Below are 20,913 nucleotides of genomic sequence, written 5' to 3'. Positions count from 1 at the left end.
AGAATATCAGATAGAGAACACAACTGTGGCTGTCCTCTTCAACAATAAATACTCCATTTTGAATACTATTGGTGGGGGGCCCTGCCTGGGGGAAACAACAGCCGCCATGCTTATGGCTCAGAGTCTGGCCCTGTGGCTCAGAAGGGTAGGGAACTGAAAAGGATGGCAGCAGTAATAGTGGATTCTATAGTTAGGGAGACAGAATGGCAATTCTGTGGACTCCAAAAAGTAACACTGATGGTTGTTTGCCTCCCAGGTGCTAGGGTCCATGATGTTTCTGAAAGCATCCACAACATCCTAAAAGGACAGGGTGAGCAGCCAGAAGTTGTGGTACATATTGGTACCAACGACATAGGTAGAAAAAGGGAGGAGGACTTGAAAACAGAGTACAGGTAGTCAGGAAGCAAGATGAGAAGCAGGACCTCAAGAATAGTAATCTCGGGATTCCTGCCTGTGCTGCTGACAGTGAGGGTACGAATAGAATGAGATGGTAGATAAATGCGTGGCTAAAGAATTGGAGCAGAGGCAGGGATTCAGATTTCTGAATACTTGGGAGCTGTTCTGGGGCTGGTGGGACCTGCACAAAAAGGACAGGTTGCACTTGAATCTGAAGGGGACCGATATTCTTGTGAGCAGGTTTACGAGAGCTGTTGGGAGTGGTTTAAACCAATATAGCAGAGGGATGGGAACCAATATGATAGAGCTGAGGATGAGCCAGTAGGTTTACAAGTGGGTGTAACACGAATGTAAGGAAGGACAAGCCAATAATTGGGTACAATTGCAGACAGAGCAAGGAGTTAAATTGTCCCACGGAGGCAAAATTCAAAAGGGCGAAGAATGCAGGACCTAAGGTGTTGTATTTAAAAGCACGTGGCATTCAGAATAAGTTGGACGAAGTCGTGGCGCAATTAGAGACTGGTCAGTTTGACGTTGTGTGCATAGTTGGAAGCTTAACATCAAAGGATACACATTGTATCGAAAGGAAAGGCAGGAAGGCACAGGCAGTGATATGGTTCTGTTTGTAGAAAGAGGAGAAACAGGTTCAGAGAACGTTAATTTTTTGTGGGTGAAGTTAAGAAACTGCAAGGGCAAAAAAAAATGTCATGAGAATCATATATAGGCCTCCAAATAGTAGCCAAGATATAGGGTTGAGATTGCAAAGGGAGCTGGAAAAGGCAGGTAATAAGGGGTATGTCCCAATTGTAATAGGGGACTTAAATATTCAAGGGAATTAGACAAATCAGGCTCTTGTTGAATCACAAGAGAGGGAATTTGTTGATTGCTGACAAGATGGCTTTTTTAGAGTGGTTTAGCCTGAGCCTACTCTGGGCAGGGCTATCTTAGATAGTGTATTGTGTAATAACCCAGATCTTATTAGGGAGCTTAATGCAAAGGAACTCTTAGGAGGCAGTGATCATAATATGATTGAATTCATACAGTAATTTGAGAGGGAGAAGCATAAGTCACATGTATTAGTATCACAATGGAATAAAGGGAATTAGAGGGGCTTGAGAAAGGAGCTTGCCCAGGTGGATTGGAGGAAGGCACTGGCGGGTATGTTGGCAGAGCAGAGATGGCTGAAGTTTCTGGGAATAGTTCACAAGGTGCAGGATAGATATGTCCCTCAGAGGAAGAAGTTCCCTTGGCTGACAAAGGAAGTTAAGGATTCCATAGCAGGCAAAGAAAGGGCATATAAGATAACAAAAGTGAGTGGAAAACTGGATGATTGGGAAGCTTTTAAAATCCAACAAAAGGCAACTAGAAAAAGGGAAAAGATTAAATATGAGGGCAGACTAGCCAATAATATAAAGCAAGATAATAGAAGTTTTCTCAGTCATATAAAGAGTAAAAGGGAAGTGTGAGTTGGTTTTGGACCACTGGAAGATGATGCATGTGAAGTAGTAATGGGGGAGAAAGAAATGGCAGATTAACTTAAAGGGTATTTTGCATCACTCTTCACTGTGGAGGACACTGGCAGTGTGCCAGGGGTCTGTGAGTGTCAGGGAGCAGAAATAAATGCCATTGTTATTACAAAGGAAAAAGCACGAGGCAAATTTAAAGGTCTTAAGGTCGATAAGCTACCTAGACCAGACGGACTACATCCCAGAGTCCTGAGAGAGGTTGCTGAAGAGATAATGGATGCATTGGTCAAGATCTTTCAAGAATCACTTGATTCTGGCATGGTTCTGGAGCACTGGAAGATTACAAATGTCACTCCACTCTTTAAGAAGGGAGGAAGGCAGAAGAAAGGAAATTATCGTCCTTTGCCTAACCTCTGGCACTGAGTCTGGTTCTGCAGTGCAGAAGGAAGGGTCAAACAAGAGGAGAGCGGTAGTGATAGGGGATTCGATGGTTAGAGGTGCTGATAAGAGGTTCTGTGGTCGTGACAGAGAATCCAGGATGATTTGTTGCCTCCCGGGTGCCAGGGTCAAGGATGGCTCTGATCATTTGCGTGACATTCTGAAGTGGGAGGGTGATCAGCCGGATGTCGTGGTGCACATCGGTACCAATGACATAGCAAGGAAGAGTGAAGAGGTCCTGGACAGTGAGTATAGAGAGCTTGGTAGGAAGTTGAAAAGCAGGACCTCGAGGGTGGTAATCTCAGGATTGCTACCTGTGCTACGTGCCGGTGAGGGTAAGAACAGGATGCTCTGGAGGATGAACAAAGTGGCTGAGGAACTGGTGTAGGGGGCAGGGTTTCAGATTTCAGGATCATTGGGACCTCTTCTGGGGCAGGTGGGACCTGTACATGAGAGACCGGTTACACCTGAACTACAAGGGGACCAATATCCTTTCAGGGAGGTTTGTTAGTGCTGTTGGGGAGGCTTTAAACTAGATTTGCAGGGGGATGGGAAACTGAGTGCTAGAGCTGACAGTGAGGCTGGAGTGAAAATAAATGATATTTATTGATTCCGGGAATGAGAGGGTTAACATATGAGGAACGTTTGTCCGCTCTTGGACTGTATTCCTTGGAGTTTAGAAGAATGAGGGGAGACCTCATAGAAACATTTTGAATGTTAAAAGGCATGGACAGAGTGGATGTGGGGGAGTCTAGTACGAGAGGGCATGAGTTAAGGATTGAAGGGCGCCCTTTCAGAATAGAAATGCGAAGAAATTTTTTTAGTCAGAGGGTGGTGAATCTATGGAATTTGTTGCCACGGGCAGCAGTGGAGGCCAAGTCATTGGGTGTATTTAAGGCAGAGATTGATAGGTATCTGAGTAGCCAGGGCATCAAAGGTTATGATAAGAAGGCAGGGGAGTGGGACTAAATAGGAGAAAATGAATCAGCTCATGATAAAATGGTGGAGCAGACTCGATGGGCCGAATGGCCTACTTCTGCTCCTTTGTCTTATGGTCTTATGATATTAAAAGTTCAAGCAAAGCCGCAAATAGAAAGGTTGTGAGTGGTGGTAAAAATCTTCTGAGGTGTATATATTTCAATGCAAGGAGAATTGCGGGGAAGGCGGATGAGTTGAGGGCGTGGATTGACACGTGGAATTATGACGTTGTAGCAATTAGTGAAACTTGGCTACAGGAGGGGCAGGACTGGCAGCATAGTATTCCAGGGTTCCGATGTTTCAGATGTGATAGAGGCAGAGGAATGGAAGGTGGGGTGGCGGGGGGAGTAGCATTGCTTGTTAGGGAAAATGTTACAGCAGTGCTCAGGCAAGACAGGTTAGAGGGCTTGTCTACTGAGTCCTTATGGGTGGAGCTGAGAAACAGGAAAGGTATGGCCGCATTAGTGGGGTTGTATTATAGACCACCTAATAGTCAACAAGAATTGAAGGAGCAAATCTACAGAGAGATAGCAGGCAACTGCAGGAAACATAAAGTTGTGGTGGTAGGGGATTTTAATTCTCCACATATTGGTTGGGACTCCCATACTGTTATGGGTCTAGATGGGTTAGAGTTAGTAAAATGTGTTCAGGAAAGTTTTCTAAATCAATATTTAGAGGTACCAACTAGGGGGGATGCAATATTGGATCTCCTGTTAGGAAACGAGTTAGGACAAGTGACGGAAGTCTGTGTCAGGGAGCACTTTGGTTCCAGTGATTATAACACCATTAGTTTCAACTTGATCATGGACAAGGATAGATCTGGTCCTAGGGTTGAGGTTCTGAACTGGAAGGCGGCCAAATTTGAACAAATGAGAAAGGATCTAAAAAGAGTGGATTGGGACAGGTTGTTCTCTGGCAAGGATGTGATCGGTAAGTGGGAAGCCTGCAAAGGAGAAATTTTGAGAGTGCAGAGCTTGTATGTTCCTGTCAGGATTAAAGGCAAAGTGAATAGGAATAAGGAACCTTGGTTCTCAAGGGATATTGCAACTCTGATAAAGAAGAAGATGGAGTTGTATAACATATATAGGAAACAGGGAGTAAATAAGGTGCTTGAAGAGTATAAAAAGTGCAAGAAAATACATAAGAAGGAAATCAGGAGGGCTAAAAGAAGACATGAGGTTGCCTTGGCAGTCAAAGTGAAGGATAATCCAAAGAGCTTTTACAGGTATATTAAGAGTAAAAGGATTGTAAGGGATAAAATTGGTCCTCTTGAAGATCAGAGTGGTCGGCTATGTGCGGAACCAAAAGAAATGGGGAAGATCTTAAATGTTTTTTTTGCATCTGTATTTACTAAGGAAACTGGAATGAAGTCTATGGAATTAAACGAAACAAGTAGTGGGATCATGGAAATTGTACAGATTGAAAAGGAGGAGGTGCTTGCTATCTTGAGGCAAATTAAAGTGGATAAATCCCCAGGACCTGACAGGGTATTCCCTTGGACCTTGAAGGAGACTAGTGTTGAAATTGCAGGGGCCCCGGCAGATATATTTAAAATGTTGATGTCTACGGGTGAGGTGCCGGAGGATTGGAGAATAGTTCATGTTGTTCCGTTGTTTAAAAAAGGATCGAAAAGTAATCCAGGAAATTATAGTCCGGTAAGTTTGACTTCGGTAGTGGGTAAGTTATTGGAGGGAGTACTAAAAGACAGAATCTACAAGCATTTGGATAGACAGGCACTTATTAAAGAGAGTCAACATGGCTTTGTGCCTGGTTGGTCATGTTTGACCCATCTATTGGAGATTTTCGAGGAGGGTACCAGGAAAGTAGATGAAGGGAAGGCAGTGGTTGTTGTCTACATGGATTTTAGTAAGGCCTTTGACAAGGTCCTACATGGAAGGTTAGTTAGGAAAATTCAGTCGCTAGGTATACATGGAAAGGTGGTAAATTGGATTAGACATTGGCTCAATGGAAGAAGCCAAAGAGTGGTAGTAGAGGATTGCTTCTCAGAGTAGAGGCCTGTGACTAGAGGTGTGCCACAGGGATCAGTGCTGGGTTCATTGTTATTTGTCATTTATATCAATGATCTGGACGATAATGTGGTACATTGGATCAGCAAATTTGCTGTTGATAACAAAGATTGGAAGTGTAGTGGACAGTGAGGAAGGTTTTCAAAGCTTGCAGAGGGATTTGGACCAGCTGGAAAAATGGGCTGAAAAATGGCAGATGGAGTTTAATATGGACAAGTGTGAGGTATTGCACATTGGAAGGACAAACCAAGGTAGAACATACAGGGTAAATGGTAAGGCACTGCGGAGTGCAGTAGAACAGAGGGATCTGGGAATATAGATACAAAGTTCCCTAAAAGTTCCATCACAGGTAGATAGGGTCATAAAGAGAGCTTTTGGTACAATGCCCTTTATTAATCAAAGTATTAAGTATAAGAGCTGGAATGTTCTGATGAGGTTGTATAAGGCATTGGTGAGGCCGAATCTAGAGTATTGTGTTCAGTTTTGGTCGCCAAATTACAGGATGGATATTAATAAGGTTGAAAGAGTGCAGAGAAGGTTTACAAGGATGTTGCCGGGACTTGAGAAACTCAGTTGCAGAGAAAGGTTGAATCGGTTAGGACTTTATTCCCTGGAGCATAGAAGAATGAGGGGAGATTTGATAGAGGTATATAAAATTATGATGGGTATAGATAGAGTGAATGCAAGCAGGCTTTTTCCACTAAGGCAAGGGGAGAAGAAAAAACAGAGGACATGGGTTAAGGGAGAGGGGGGAAAAGTTTAAAGGGAACATGGGGGGGGCTTCTTCACACAGAGAGTGGTGGGAGTGAGGAATGAGCTGCCAGACGAGGTGGTAAATGCAGGTTCTTTTTTAACATTTAAGAATAAATTGGACAGATGCTTGGATGGGAGGTGTATGGAGGGATATGGTCCGTGTGCAGGTCAGTGGGACTAGGCAGACAATGGTTCGGCACAGCCAAGAAGGGCCAAAAGGCCTGTTTCTGTGCTGTAGTTTTTCTATGGTTTCTATGGTTTCTCAGTGGTTGGGAAAGTATCGGAGTCTATTGTTACAGATGAGGTTTCAGGGTACTTGGAGACTAATGATGAAATAAGTCAAAGTCAGCATGGTTTCTGTAAAGGGAAACCTTGCCTGACAAATCTGTTAGAGTTCTTCGAGAAAGAAACAAGTAGTGTGGACAAAGAAGATGTCATTTACGTGGATTTCAAGAAGGCATTTGATAAGGTGCTACGCCTGAGACTGCTTATCATGATGAAATCCTGTGACGTTACAGGAAAATTACTGGCATGGATAGAGGAGGCAGCAAGTGGAAATAAAGGTTTTTTTTTCTGGTTGGCTACCAGTGACTACTGGTGCTCCTCGTGGTCAGTATTGGGACAGCTACCTTTTTCATTATTTGTCAATGATTTAGTTAATGGAATTGATGGCTTTGTGGCAAAGTTTGCAGATAATACGAAGATAGGTGAACAGGTAGGAGGTGCTGAGAAAGGAATGCGATTGCAGCAGGACTTAGACAAATTGGAAGAATAGGCAAAAAAGTGGCAGATGGAATACAGTGTTGGAAAATGTTTGATAATGCATTTTGGTAAAAGGAACAATAGTGCAGACTATTATTTAAATGGGGAGATGATTCAAATATCAGAGGAGCAGAGGGATTTAGGAGTCTTCTTGCATGACTCCCAAAAAGTTTATTTACAGCTTGAGTCTGTAGTAAAGAAGGCAAATGCAATGTTGGTATTTATTTCAAGAGGGATAGAATTTTAAAACAGAGATAATTCTGAGCCTTTATTAGACACGAGTCAGGCTGCACGGAAGTACTGTCAACAGTTTTAGACCCCATATCTCAGAAAGGGTGTGGTGTCATTGGACAGAGCCCAGAGGAGGTTCACGGGGATGATTTCGGAAGTGAAGAGGTTAACATATGGATAGCATTTTGCAGATTTGGGCCTGTTCTCACTGGAATTTAGAAGAATGTGGGGGGGGATCTCACTGAAACCTACTGAATGTTGAAAGGACTAGATAGGGTGGATGTGGAGAGGATGTTTCCTGTAGTGGGGGTATCCAGAACTAGAGGGCACAGCCTCAAAATTAAGGGGAACCTTTTAGAACAGATGTGAGGCAGGTTTTTTTTTTGGCCAGAGAGTAGTGACTCTGTGGAATGCTCTGCTAGACTGTAGTGGAGTCCATGTCAGTGGGTATATTTAAGGCAAATATTGATCGTTTCCTGATCATCACGGTATCATAGTATGTTGTGAGAAGGCACACAACACGAGGAATTCTGCAGATACTGGAAATTCAAGCAACACACATATGCCCCACCTCCCCCTCGTACCCCATCCGTTATTTATTTATATACACACATTCTTTCTCTCTCTCTCCTTTTGCTCCCTCTGTTCCTCTCACTATACCCCTTGCCCATCCTCTGGGTTTTTCCCCCCCTCCCCCCTTTTCTTTCTCCCTGGCCTCCTGTCCCATGATCCTCTCATATCTCTTCTGCCAATCACCTGTCCAGCTCTTGGCTCCATCCCTCCCCCTCCTGTATTCTCCTGTCATTTTGGATCTCCCCCTCCCCCTCCCACTTTCAAATCTCTTACTGGCTCTTCTTTCAGTTAGTCCTGACGAAGGGTCTCGGCCTAAAACGTCGACTGTACCTCTTCCTAGAGATGCTGCCTGGCCTGCTGCATTCACCAGCAACTTTGATGTGTATTGTGAGAAGGCAGGTGTGTGGGGTTGAGTAGGATCTGTGATCAGCCATGTGTGACGACAGACCAAATTATCAGAAGATTGATGCCGATAAGAGGACAATGGGGGAACATTCGGAAATGTTAATGAGAGACGAGAGGGATTAACGAAAAGGAGACACAGTTCCGAGTATTGTCAGAGACCGGTGGCTTTGAACCCTGAACTGTTTGAAGTTTGATGGACAGGCGATACCCCAGCAGGGGGATAAAAAGGGACAGGTTCGCTAAGGCAACAGACACACAACACCACGAGGTAACGAGACCCTGGAAGCAGTGTGCCCCCACAAGTTTGTGGGAGTTTTGGAGGTCTGGTCGCGGGACCAGCCATAGACGCCCAGGGTAGAAAGATACGGTCGGGCGGGAACCCGGTGTGTGTGTGTCCGCCCTTGCCTGGGTGCCGGGTTCACCGCAGAAGAACGATCGTATCTGGAACGGAGGGGTCACAGTCAGTGACCTCAGAAGACATTACAAAGGACTCGCCCGAAAGCTAACTGCGAAGAATATCGAAGGTCTGTTTGGAATCCGTTTTGAATATTCATTCGCTTTCTCTCTCTCTCTTCTCCCCACCGCCCCCAACGGCACAACAGCGATTACTGTGAACTGAACTGAACCAAATCGAACTGAAGTTTGCGTCACTTGAAACTGATCATTTACCCCTAGATGGCGATAGAGCTTGATTGATCATATTATCCTAGTTCTGTGTACATGTGTGTTTTATCATTGCTAAACTGTTGCATTTATATCCTTTTGATTAGAGTACTGTGTTGCTTATTTCTTTAATAAAACTTTCTTAGTTCCAGTAATCCAGACTCCAACTAAGTGGTCCATTTCTGCTGGTTTGGCAACCCAAGACTGAAAGAACGAAAGATGGGCTGAATGGCCTAATTCTGCTCCCATGTCTTATGGTCTAACCCATCTCTCTTGTGAAAGTCACCTCTACCCCTGAAGAAATCCCCGTGGTCCAGGAACATGAATAGCTCCTTCCTGCACCAGCTCCTCAGTGATGCATTCATCTTCCCTATCCTCACTGTCACGTTGTACTGGGAGTAATCCAACTATTACATCTCTTGTAGGTTTGCTTTTTAACATTCTGCATAACTACCCATATCCTATCCAAAGGACCTCATTCAGTTTTCTCCCTTTGTCATTGGTACCAATGAACAAAATAACCAGTGATTACTCATCCTCAGGGTTGAGAATTTGTGCAGCCACTTGGAGACACCCATGATCTCAGCACCAGAGAGGACACATACCATCTCAGACTCTTATTTGTGACTATTGAATCACTTTCTGTCCCAACGACAAATGAGTTTCATAACAGTGCAGCTTTCCACCTCCCCTGCTATGCATCAGAGCCAGTTGCTGTGGCAGTGATCCTGGTAACTTACCACTGCTCTGCCGCCTCCTTTTCCAAACCTTCTCATGCCAAAGCCTCCGTATTTATAACTCAAGCACAATCACCCAAAATGGATACTCCAGAGCAGGTAAATTAAAAAAAAAAATCCCTCTGAGATCTGATTGTAAGGCCTGTTGGAAACTAAAAGTTTTGTTGTGTCAGCACTATTTCATTTAATGAGTGAATTCACATTTTGAATCTGTCACAGATTTTCGAGTAAAGTTAATTACCTTGGTATTTATATTATAAATTGCTACATTGCACTGGAATTCCTGTTTTGTATAGACTCCACACTTCCAGTGCAAATACACACACCACTTTAGCCACTTTAAAAATTGCTTTGTTCTCTAGGTTTGACCCGAGATTCATTTATATGTCCTGAATACAAAGTCTGCACAATCAGTTAATAAACATAAGAAATTCTGCAGATGCTCGAAATCCAGAGTAACACACACAAAGTGCTGTAAAAACTCAGCAGGTCAGTCAGCATCTATGTAAATGATAAAACAGTTGGCATTTTGCTCTAAGACCCCCTCATCAGGACTCTTCACTCAAAAGGTCAACTGCTTACTTATTTGCATAGATGCTGCCTGACCTGCCGAGTTTCTCCAGGAGAAATTGTATGCTGCTATAAATCCCTCCCCACTGATCTCCCTCCTGGCACTTATCCATGTAAGCGGAACAAGTGCTACACATGCCCTTACACTTCCTCCCTTACCACCATTCAGGGCCCCAAACAGTCCTTCTGGGTGAGGCAACACTTCACCTGTGAGTCGACTGGGGTGATATACTGCGTCCGGTGCTCCAGATGTGGCCTTTTATATATTGGCGAGACCCAACGCAGACTGGGAGACCGCTTTGCTGAACATCTACGCTCTGTCCGCCAGAGAAAGCAGGATCTCCCAGTGGCCACACATTTTAATTCCACATCCCATTCCCATTCTGACATGTCTATCCACGGCCTCCTCTATTGTAAAGATGAAGCCACACTCAGGTTGGAGGAACAACACCTTATATCCCGTCTGGGTAGCCTCCAACCTGATGGCATGAACATAGACTTCTCTAACTTCCGCTAAGGCCCCACCTCCCCCTCGTACCCCATCTGTTACTTATTTTTATGCACACATTCTTTCTCTCACTCTCCTTTTTCTCCCTCTGTCCCTCTGAATATACCTCTTGCCCATCCTCTGGGTCCCCCCCCCCTTGTCTTTCTTCCCGGACCTCCTGTCCCATGATCCTCTCGTATCCCCTTTTGCCTATCACCTGTCCAGCTCTTGGCTCTACCCCTCCCCCTCCTGTCTTCTCCTATCATTTTGGATCTCCCCTCCCCCTCCAACTTTCACATCCCTTACTCACTCTTCCTTCAGTTAGTCCTGACGAAGGGTCTCGGCCTGAAACGTCGACTGCACCTCTTCCTACAGATGCTGCCTGGCCTGCTGCGTTCACCAGCAACTTTGATGTGTGTTGCTTGAATTTCCAGCATCTGCAGAATTCCTGTTGTCTACTATAAGTCAGTTTAGTTAGGTAGCAGGTTAAAATGTAATTGTTTTATATGATGTTACTTTATTAAATAATCTTTGATATGTTTCCAAATGGTAATTTAAGAAAGCTTAGTTTATGCAGCTCAGAAATATTTATCACATAAAAGTTTCTTGAAGAATGATTTGGTTTAGATAGAATTGGTCTTACAAAATAAGTGATTGTTATTTGCCTAAATAAGCAAATCTTAAATAATGGAAAACACAAGCAATATAATTAATCCAGAACAGGACCAATTCAAGGAAATTAAATGGACTGATTAGGTTTATGTGATTGTAGTCTCCCCTGAGATAGAAGAAGGACTATGATCATGTAGTGTATGTGCCCATCATAATTTTATAAATTGCCAAAAGGTCTTCCCTCAGCCTCCTGTGCTCCAGTGGAAAGCATCGCGCAGAAATGGAGAGATTGTATGAAAGAGACATGGACAGACAGGGTGTAATCAATGCATAATTGTATGAGCCTCAGCTACAACAAATTAGTATCAGCAATGAAGGAACCAAAGGTAACGCCAACCAAAGATAGGTAGGAGTTAGAGTTATGAGGAAGATGTAAAGAATCTGCAGAAAGATACCATAACCAGTTAATTGATTAGATACAAGTGGTAATTCGTGTGGGAAAACATCAGTTATTGGTAGATAAAATGGAAAGCAATGTATTTTTTGCAAATAGATTAATAAATATTGCACTCTTCCCAATGAAATGTCAAAAGTTTGGATGTAAGTAAAGCATGCAATTAGGAAATCAGATGATATCATCCTCCTTTCTGGAGACATTTGTAGTGAAGAGTAAGGAAACCTTGTAGTGATTATTTAAAATCTTAGTCTGGATTTTTCCAAAATTGTGGGTTGCAAAATATCTTTACTGTACAGCTGCCCAGCATTGCATTCAGTTAGCCACACTTCCTGCATATATTTTTCTATTCCCAAAGAAATTGTCATAAGAAAATTCCATTGCATAAGGCCAAGACTACTGTCTTATTAGAAGAAATTGTAAAAAAAAAAGTGCATACAATTAATGTAAGAAAAAGATTATACTTTATGTGTATTTTCATATCAGAAATAAAGTTATATGTAGTTTGATAATTTTTCTTTCATATTACTTTTTCAGGCTGGAGCTAATGTTTTACTCCAAGATGTTAATGGACATATTTCATTGGATTATGCTATAGAAGGCACAGAAACCAGTTTCATCCTACTTCGACATCTAGAAGATAATGGTACATTATTACATCAATTCAGCCAAAGTCCTAGACGCACTTAGAACTTAAGATTAGTTTTCTGTTTGGAATAATTCTTTTCTGCTTGTGAACCATTTACTTTTTAAATTTGCTTTAGCTGGTGTAATTTTGGAATCTAATACAGTCATGAGAGAAAACCACTGAATAAATAATAGTGGGTTAATATTAATAAGTAAAATTAGTTTTGTCCAACCACTTCATATTTAAAACAATACAGTAACTGCTATGCTCAGGAATTTACATCCCACCCCCCCTGTTTTGTATGCATGTTTCCAGCTTACCATTGTTAATGTTTTGTAAATATTTACCCACAATACTGATTGGCAAGCAGATGTGTTTATAAATGGATTACATAAGGTAGTAACATTTTACTAGGGTCATTGGTTGCTGAAGGGGTCAAAGAAGAGTAGTTTTATTGGGTCACGCAGTAACAGTAGTATGATGGGAGTGAAAATGAAACGATTTCACTACTTAAACAAGTTAGCAGCTATAAAGAATTTGAAAGTATTGACAGTCATCTCAAATGTTACAATGAAAATGGAGATTTGGAGGATGCAATCATCAGAAGTGTGTACAACGGCAATGCATTATCTGCACTCGGTTTCTGTGCTGGTTTTGTTCATTTACAGTCAAGCAAAAGAACGCGACAGAGTACTCTGGATCAGTTCCTCCGCTGATAATTATTAAGAAATAATACAGAGCTTTATAGTACTGTAGTAGTATAGGTAGTGTTTTAACTTGTTCTGTATTTCATTTAAATACTTACTGTATTTCATTTAAAAACATAACTTGTTACTCAATTAAATAGCAATTTGCCTTGTTATACCTTTTAAAATATTTCCATGAAACTTCAGCTGATTGGGTAAAATATATTGGTCCCAATGTGGCTTAATTAACTAGAATACACTGTATTTTTAAATCTTTCTTGACCTAATTGACTTAATTCATTTTCCAAAATGTGGCAGACCTCAAAGTTGCATTACCACCCAAAAATAAAAAGTTTTTAAGATTTAAATATTTAACATTTATTTTCAAAACTCACTATGGTAAACTATATTTGCACATGTAGGCTTATGAGAAAAAAGAAAGAAATTCCTTTCAAGAAATCAAGATATCCAGAAATGTCTAAATCCTAGGAAATGTAGCAAGCAATTTGTACAGAGCAAACTCCTTTACAAAGCATTAATATGTCCTATGCAAATGCCAAAGCCTTAAAGCCATTGTATAAGACTAATTTTAAAATCTGCAAATGAACCACCATGGCTCATACTGTCATCCCTTCATTGCACAGTTTATTTGATTCCTCAATATTGATCCTCCTTAATGGATTTTTATGTAATAGACACTTTAAATTTGAGTTGAGTTAATCACAAAATGTGAGCAGATTTCAATTATGTCATAATTGAACTGATGTTACCCATTAGCAATTGCAATGGAAGAACTAGTCAGCATCAATGAAGTTCATTGTTTATGAATGCCCACAAGGTGAAAGAAATGCGTGCTGTTATTCAAGGCACAGCTGCTCTGCCACTTGGAGATGTCTGGGAAGGAAGCTGATGATGACTTTCCCAATGCACCGTTTCTGCTGTTAACAAAATCAATCTTATGTCTTTTCTAGGATGTAGTCAAATTATGGAATCTCCAACGACACTTGAGATATCTTCCTCATCCTGGTTATGGAAAATAAGAATGTAGATTTGTGACTGAAGCACTTTATTACCAAGTTTTAGAATTCATTGGGGATGCCTTGTTATTTTTACAGTTACAGTATGATATTCTTAACTCTTGTTCCTCAGAATTGGCAACATAGCTTGGTTTCAATATATCCCTGTGAGACAGAAATTATGCTTTTCATGACAAGGATGGAATTACATTTATGGAAGTTTTTGGAGTACTCCTTCCAGGATTGATAACTGCTTTTCATTTCCTGATGAGGTTATCTCCATTCTTCGCATAGTGAGGCCTTCATGTTGAAGCCTTAGATGGCTTTTACAACAGAGACTGCTTCACAATGTCAGACTGTTGTCAAGATACTGAGTCTCCTTAGTTCTTTCCCTGGTGGGTTTTCTGCCAGACCTTTGCTCAGGTCCCTCAGAACCAGAATCAAATTTATTGCTGTTGACATAAGTCGTGAAATTTGATCTGTGGCAGCAGTACACTGCAGGAGGAGCAAATTATTAGGTTACAATATAGAAAATAAGCAAGTAGTGGAAAAGAGGAATAATGAGGTAGAGTTCATGATTTCTTGGACCATAGTGAAGGATGCCACTTTCCTGAGGCACCGCTTTTTGAAAATGACCAGCGGTGGAGAGGCATGTGGCGGTGCTGATGCTGTCTGAGTCTAGCACCCTCTAGTATCCTTCATGATTCTGTGCATGGTGCCTCCATAGTAGACATGATGCAGCCAATCAGAATGTGCTCCATGGTCTATCTGTAGAAATTTGCTAGAGTCTTTGGTGCCTTACTAAATCTCCTCAAACTCCTTGTAGAGATCATATATTGTTGCAAGAAACATAATTTTGTGATCGGTGATTTTAACTTTCCACATATTGACTGGGATCACCATACTGTAAAAGGACTGGATGGGATGGAGGTTGTCAATCCTGTTCAGGAAAGTTTCTTCAAACAGTACCTGAGGTCCCAACTAGAGAGAATGTGATACTAGATCTCCTACTAGGGAACGAGACAGGATAGGTGACAGAAGTTTGTGTAGCAGAACACTTTGCTAAAAATGCCATTAATTTCAAGATAATTCTGGAGAAGGATATGTCTGGTACTGGGGTTGAGATTCTATATTGGAGAGAGGCGAAATTTGATAGTATCAGGAGTTGCCAGTCAGTTTTGAACTCAATGTAGTACAGCCTTAGGAACTTCTGCTCTGGACTTTTCCTCGGGGATTACTCCCAAAGCCTTCTTCATGAGTTGGTGTAGCTGCAAGGCAGTTCAGAATTTTCCTTCTCCTAGATGAGCTGCCAACCACGGCTGACAAGACCCATCTGCCTGAAATGACTGGTTTTAAGGTGCCAGTAACCCGCCTTTAATCTGTCTTCTTTTAGGAGGAATAGTTCTGCATGCTTACTACCTGAACTGCATATGAAGACCTAGAAATGGACTTGGCTGTGAGAGGCTATTTGAGATGCACACCATTGGGAGCATTTAATAGGTGGTGGAAGCTTGTCCACACTACCACCCCTGGCTGTAACAACCTTAAGTCAGAATGAAAGGCAAGGATAAGAAGTTAAGGGAACCTTGAGTTTTGAGAACTATTGAGGTCCCTGATTAAGAAAACGAAGAGGTTACATAGCAGGTGTACGCAGGAAGGAGAAAATGAGGGACTTACAGAGTATAAGAAATGCAAGAGAACACTTCAGAAGGAAACCAGGAAGGCTAGGAGAATGCATGAGGTTGCTCTAAAAGGCAAGGTGAATTCCAAGGGCTTCTACAGATTTAGAAAGAGAAAAAGGATAACAAGGGACAAAATTGGTTCTCTGGAAGATCAGAGTGGTCATCTATGCTTGGAACCAAAAGAGATGGAAGAAATCTTAAATGGATTTTTTTGCAGCTGTATTTACTTGGGAGAAGTACACAGAATCAAAAGGAGTGACGAAAAGCAGCAGTGAGGTCATGGACTGTATATAGATGTCTTCTGTCTTCAGAGTGTTCTCTGTCTTGAAGTAATTATTATAAATCCCCAGGGTCTGACAAGATGTTCCCTTAGACCGTGTAGGAGGCCAGTGCTGACACTTCAGTCACCCTAGCAGAGATATTTAAAACATCCTTAGCCACAGGTAAGCTGCCTATTCTTCACATCAACTCACATCTTAATCACACTTTTCTCTCCTGGATCCATTCATTCACAAGCCACCAGCTTCCCCACCCGACCCTCCCCACTTCTGATTCTGGTTCTGTCTTCCTTTCACCTCATCCTTAATTGCTCCCATTATCAACTTCCTGACGGAGCAAATTTCTGCATTCCTACACTGCTTTTTGGATTCGTTCAGATAGGACAAAAAAAAAGAATGAGCTCTTTGGCTTGTTGTAGTTGGGTTAGCTGTGGTTAGCCCCAACTGTAACATCTTTCCTTAGAGGTTTAGCTTGTTGTTAAGTCCTGCATCACATTTCAAAGTCCGTAAAAGCATGACATAAATCCAAATCATTTTTGTTTCACACTCTTGAAACATGGCTGCAGCAAGCTGTCCAGGATTGCCCTTTCTCCAACATTAGGTAAAAATCTCACATTTCAGCAATGAAGACAGTTACTGAAACAATGAAAGTAGCAAATCTCATAAGTTCTGCGTGACTATCATCATCATTACATGCAGAAGATAAACCTCAGAGCACCAATTTTTCAGCATTAACATCTGTTTCCTCATTAACCATAATGGCTTCTGGTTGTGTTGGGAGGGAATGTGTTGATGACAAAAAAAAACATTGTTCAAGATCTATAGCAACAAGCATAAAATCATTAGTTCCGCCGAAACCAAAAAAGCTTATGGATTATTATTATGTGAAATAATAATAGAGGGGATAGAGGAGAAACCTTTTAGGACCGAGATTAGGAAAAACTTCTTCACACAGAGAGTGGTGAATCTGTGGAATTCTCTGCCACAGGAAACTGTTGAGGCCCGTTCATTGGCTATATTTAAGAGGCAGTTAGATATGACCCTTGTGGCTACGGGGGTCAGGGGGTATGGAGGGAAGGCTGGGGTGGGGTTCTAAGTTGGATGATCAGCCATGATCATAATAAATGGCGGTGCAGGCTCGAAGGGCCGAATGGCCTACTTCTGCACCTATTTTCTATGTTTCTATGAAATGACATACTGCATGTCCACGAAGGTTTTACGTCACTTATGAAGAGACCAATTACAATTCTGTAGAAGGTGCCATCTAAGAACCTTAGTGTTTACATTGATATATTGTCATTTATTGGATAGCAATGAAGAAATATAATGATTTCTCCTAGTATTATGACAGGAAGTGTGATTTACCTTGATAAATTTGTTACAGAGATGACTCTGGCTGTCCAGCATTGTTCAATGAAAGTAGCTTATTATTTACTACAGTTAACATAATTACAATGATTAAATTTGTCTTTCAGCTCTATGAAAGCATCCTCTTTTCTAGCTTTGCTTCCTTCATAAATCTGAGATTGTACCTCTCAGTTATTTACTTAGGTCTGTTTCTCATATAAATTTGCTGTTTAATCCCATTCAAAATGAACAAATTTGACAATGAGAGCATGGATTTTTTCAACATTTAATTCAGTTTGGGGAGTGGCATTTGTTCGTAATCAGCACATGGGTTACATTTTTACTAAAGATTTTTGGTCTTTTTCTATCTCTTAAAAGGTACAACTAAATCAAAATGACAGTAAAGCCACAAGTTGATGAGATTTTTCTGCATACTGATTCTACAAACTACATGTTATTTCATGATCTGTAATCTCCTTCCCTTTTGAGAACTACATGTTATAGAGACATAGAATGTACAGCATTGAAGCAGCCATTTCATCTCAACTTGTCCGGGCTGCAAATCCTAACTCTCTGCAATTACATAGAACATAGAACATAGAATAGTACAGCACAGTACAGGCCCTTTGGCCCACATACTTGTGCCGATCCGCAAACCCTGCCTCCCATATAACCCCCTACCTTAAATTCCTCCATATACCTGTCTAGCAGTCTTTTAAATTTCACAACTGTATCTGACTCAGGCAGTGTATTCCACACACCAACCACTCTCTGAGGAAAAAACCTTCCTCTAATATCCCCCTTGAACTTCCCACCCCTTACCTTAAAGCCATGTCCCCTTGTATTGAGCAGTGGTGCCCTGGGGAAGAGGCGCTAGCTATCCACTCTATCTATTCCTCTTAATATCTTGTATACGTCTATCATGTCTCCTCTCATCCTCCTTCTCTCCAAAGAGTAAAGCCCTAGCTCCCTTAATCTCTGATCATAATCTATACTCTCTAAACCAGGCAGCGTCCTGGTAAATCTCCTTTGTACCCTTTCCAATGCTTCCACATCCCTCCTATAGTGAGGTGACCAGAACTGGATACAGTAATTCAAGTGTGGACTAACCAGAGTTTTATAGAGCTGCATCATTACCTCCCGACTTTTAAACTTTATCCCTGGACTTATGAAAGCTAACACCCCATAAACTTTCTTAACTACCCTATCTACCTGTGAGACAATTCTCAGGGATCTGTGGACATGTACCCGCAGAACCCTCTACTCCTCCACAACTAAATATCCTGCCATTTACTTTGTACTCTGCCTTGGAGTTTGTCCTTCCAAAGTGTACCACCTCACACTTCTCTGGGTTGAACTCCATCTGCCACTTCTCAGCCCACTTCTGCAACCAATCAATGTCTCTCTGCAATCTTCGACAATCCTCTACACTATCTATAACACCACCAACCTTTGAGTCGTCTGCAAACTTGCCAACCCACCATTCTACCCCCACATCCAGGTCGTTAATAAAAATCAAGAAAAGTAGAGGTCCCAGAACCGATCCTTGTGGGAAACCACTAGTCACAATCCTCCAATCCGAAAGTACTCCCTCCACCATGACCCTCTGCCTTCTGCAGGCAAGCCAATTCTGAATCCACCTGGCCAAACCTCCCTGGATCCCATGCCTTCTGACTTTCTGAATAAGCCTACCATGTGAAACCTTGTCAAATTCCTTACCAAATCCATATAGATCACATCCACTGCACTACCCTCATCTATATGCCTGGTCACATCCTCAAAGAACTCTATCAGGCTTTGTAGACACGATCTGCCCTTCACAAAGCCATGCTGACTGTCCCTGATCTTACCATGATTCTCTAAATGCCCATAGATCCTTTCTCTAAGAATCTTTTCCAACAGCTTTCCCACCACAGACGTAAGGCTCACTGGTCAATAATTACCCAGTCTATCCCTACTACCTTTTTTGAATAAGTGGACAACATACGCCTCCCTCCAATCCTCTGGTACCATTCCCACAGACAACGAAGCCATAAAGATCCTAGCCAGAGGCACAGCAATCTCTTCCCTCACCTCGTGGAGAGGCCTGGGTAACATTCCGTCAGGCCCCGGAGACTTATCTGTCCTAACATTCACTTGCCTGTATTAATTTTCTCTATGCCTTGTTCATTCAGATACCTGTCCAGATGCCACTTAAATAAGATATAGGAGCAGAATTAGGCCATTTGGCCCATTGAGATTCCTCCGCCATTTCATAGCCGTTGATCTATATCTCTCTTATCCCCAATCTCCTGCCTTCTCCCCATAAACTGTCATGCCCTGACCAATCAAGAATCTATCAAACTCTGCCTTAAATATAGCCAATGACTTGGCCTCCACAGACACCTGTAGCAATGAATTAAATGCAGCATCTCCAAGTTTGCGGATGACACGAAGCTGGGCGGCAGTGTTAGCAGTGAGGAGGATGCTAAGAGGATGCAGGGTGACTTGGATAGGTTGGGTGAGTGGGCAAACTCATGGCAGATGCAATTTAATGTGGATAAATGTGAAGTTATCCACTTTGGTGGCAAAAATAGGAAAACAGATTATTATCTGAATGGTGGCGTTAGGAAAAGGGGAGGTGCAACGAGACCTGGGTGTCATTATACACCAGTCATTGAAAGTGGGCATGCAGGTACAGCAGGCGGTGAAAAAGGCGAATGGTATGCTGGCATTTATAGCGAGAGGATTCGAGTACAGGAGCAGGGAGGTACTACTGCAGTTGTACAAGGCCTTGGTGAGACCACACCTGGAGTATTGTGTGCAGTTTTGGTCCCCTAATCTGAGGAAAGACATCTTTGCCATAGAGGGAGTACAAAGAAGGTTCACCAGATTGATTCCTGGGATGGCAGGACTTTCATATGAAGAAAGACTGGATGAACTGGGCTTGTACTCGTTGGAATTTAGAAGATTGAGGGGGGATCTGATTGAAACGTATAAGATCCTAAAGGGATTGGGCAGGCTAGATGCAGGAAGATTGTTCCCGATGTTGGGGAAGTCCAGAACGAGGGGTCACAGTTTGAGGTGTTACGTACCCCGTAACTGGGTTGCCAAACCAGCAGAAATGGATCACTCAGTTGGAGTCTGGAGTACTTGAACAAAGAAAGTTTTATTAAAGAAACAAGCAACACAGTAATCGAAAGGATAATAAATGCAACAGTTCAGCGATGATAAACACACATGTGCACAGAATTAAGATAACAGCATCAATCAAGCTCTATCGTTGTCTAGGGGTAAATGACCAAATTTCAAAGTGACTCAAAGTTCAGTTCGCAGTAATCGTTGCCATGGCGATGGACAACGTGGGGGAAGAGAGAGATAGAACAGGAACAACTTATCATTCAGAACGGCTTCACTCACAGACCGGCGAGATTGCTCACAAGCAACTTTTTGGGCGGGTCCTTGGTGATGTCACCTGAGGTCACCGACTGTGACCCCTCCTCCGGATGCGGTCGATCCTCTGCAGTGAACCCGGCACCCAGGCAAGGGCGGACACACACCGGGTTCCCGCTGATCGTACCTTTCCACCCTGGTCGTTGTCTGGTACTTCCCACTGACTCGTGAGAGGCGCACCGCTTCCAGGGTCTCGTTCCCTCGGGTGTCGTGTGTGTGTCCTGCCTTAGCGAACCTGTCCCTTTTTATCCCCCTGCTGGGGCATCGCCTGTCCATCACTTCAAACAGTTCA

General features: G+C 42.4%; 1 protein-coding gene across 5 annotated transcripts in view; it reads left to right on the top strand.

Moving 5' to 3' along the window:
- myo16 (myosin XVI) overlaps nucleotides 1–20,913 on the top strand; it is a 675,445-nt gene that overhangs the window by 135,980 nt on the left and 518,552 nt on the right. For all 5 annotated transcript variants that reach the window (XM_063053735.1, XM_063053734.1, XM_063053733.1 and 2 more), the window contains one exon: nucleotides 12,090–12,198. In XM_063053735.1, coding sequence (XP_062909805.1) covers nucleotides 12,090–12,198 — 109 coding nt within the window. The remainder of the gene's footprint in view (nucleotides 1–12,089; nucleotides 12,199–20,913) is intronic.

Source organism: Mobula hypostoma, chromosome 7, assembly GCF_963921235.1.
Source record: "Mobula hypostoma chromosome 7, sMobHyp1.1, whole genome shotgun sequence".
NCBI lineage: Eukaryota > Metazoa > Chordata > Chondrichthyes > Myliobatiformes > Myliobatidae > Mobula > Mobula hypostoma.
Note: the sequence above shows the minus strand (reverse complement) of the source record. Positions and strands in the feature narration are given on the sequence as shown.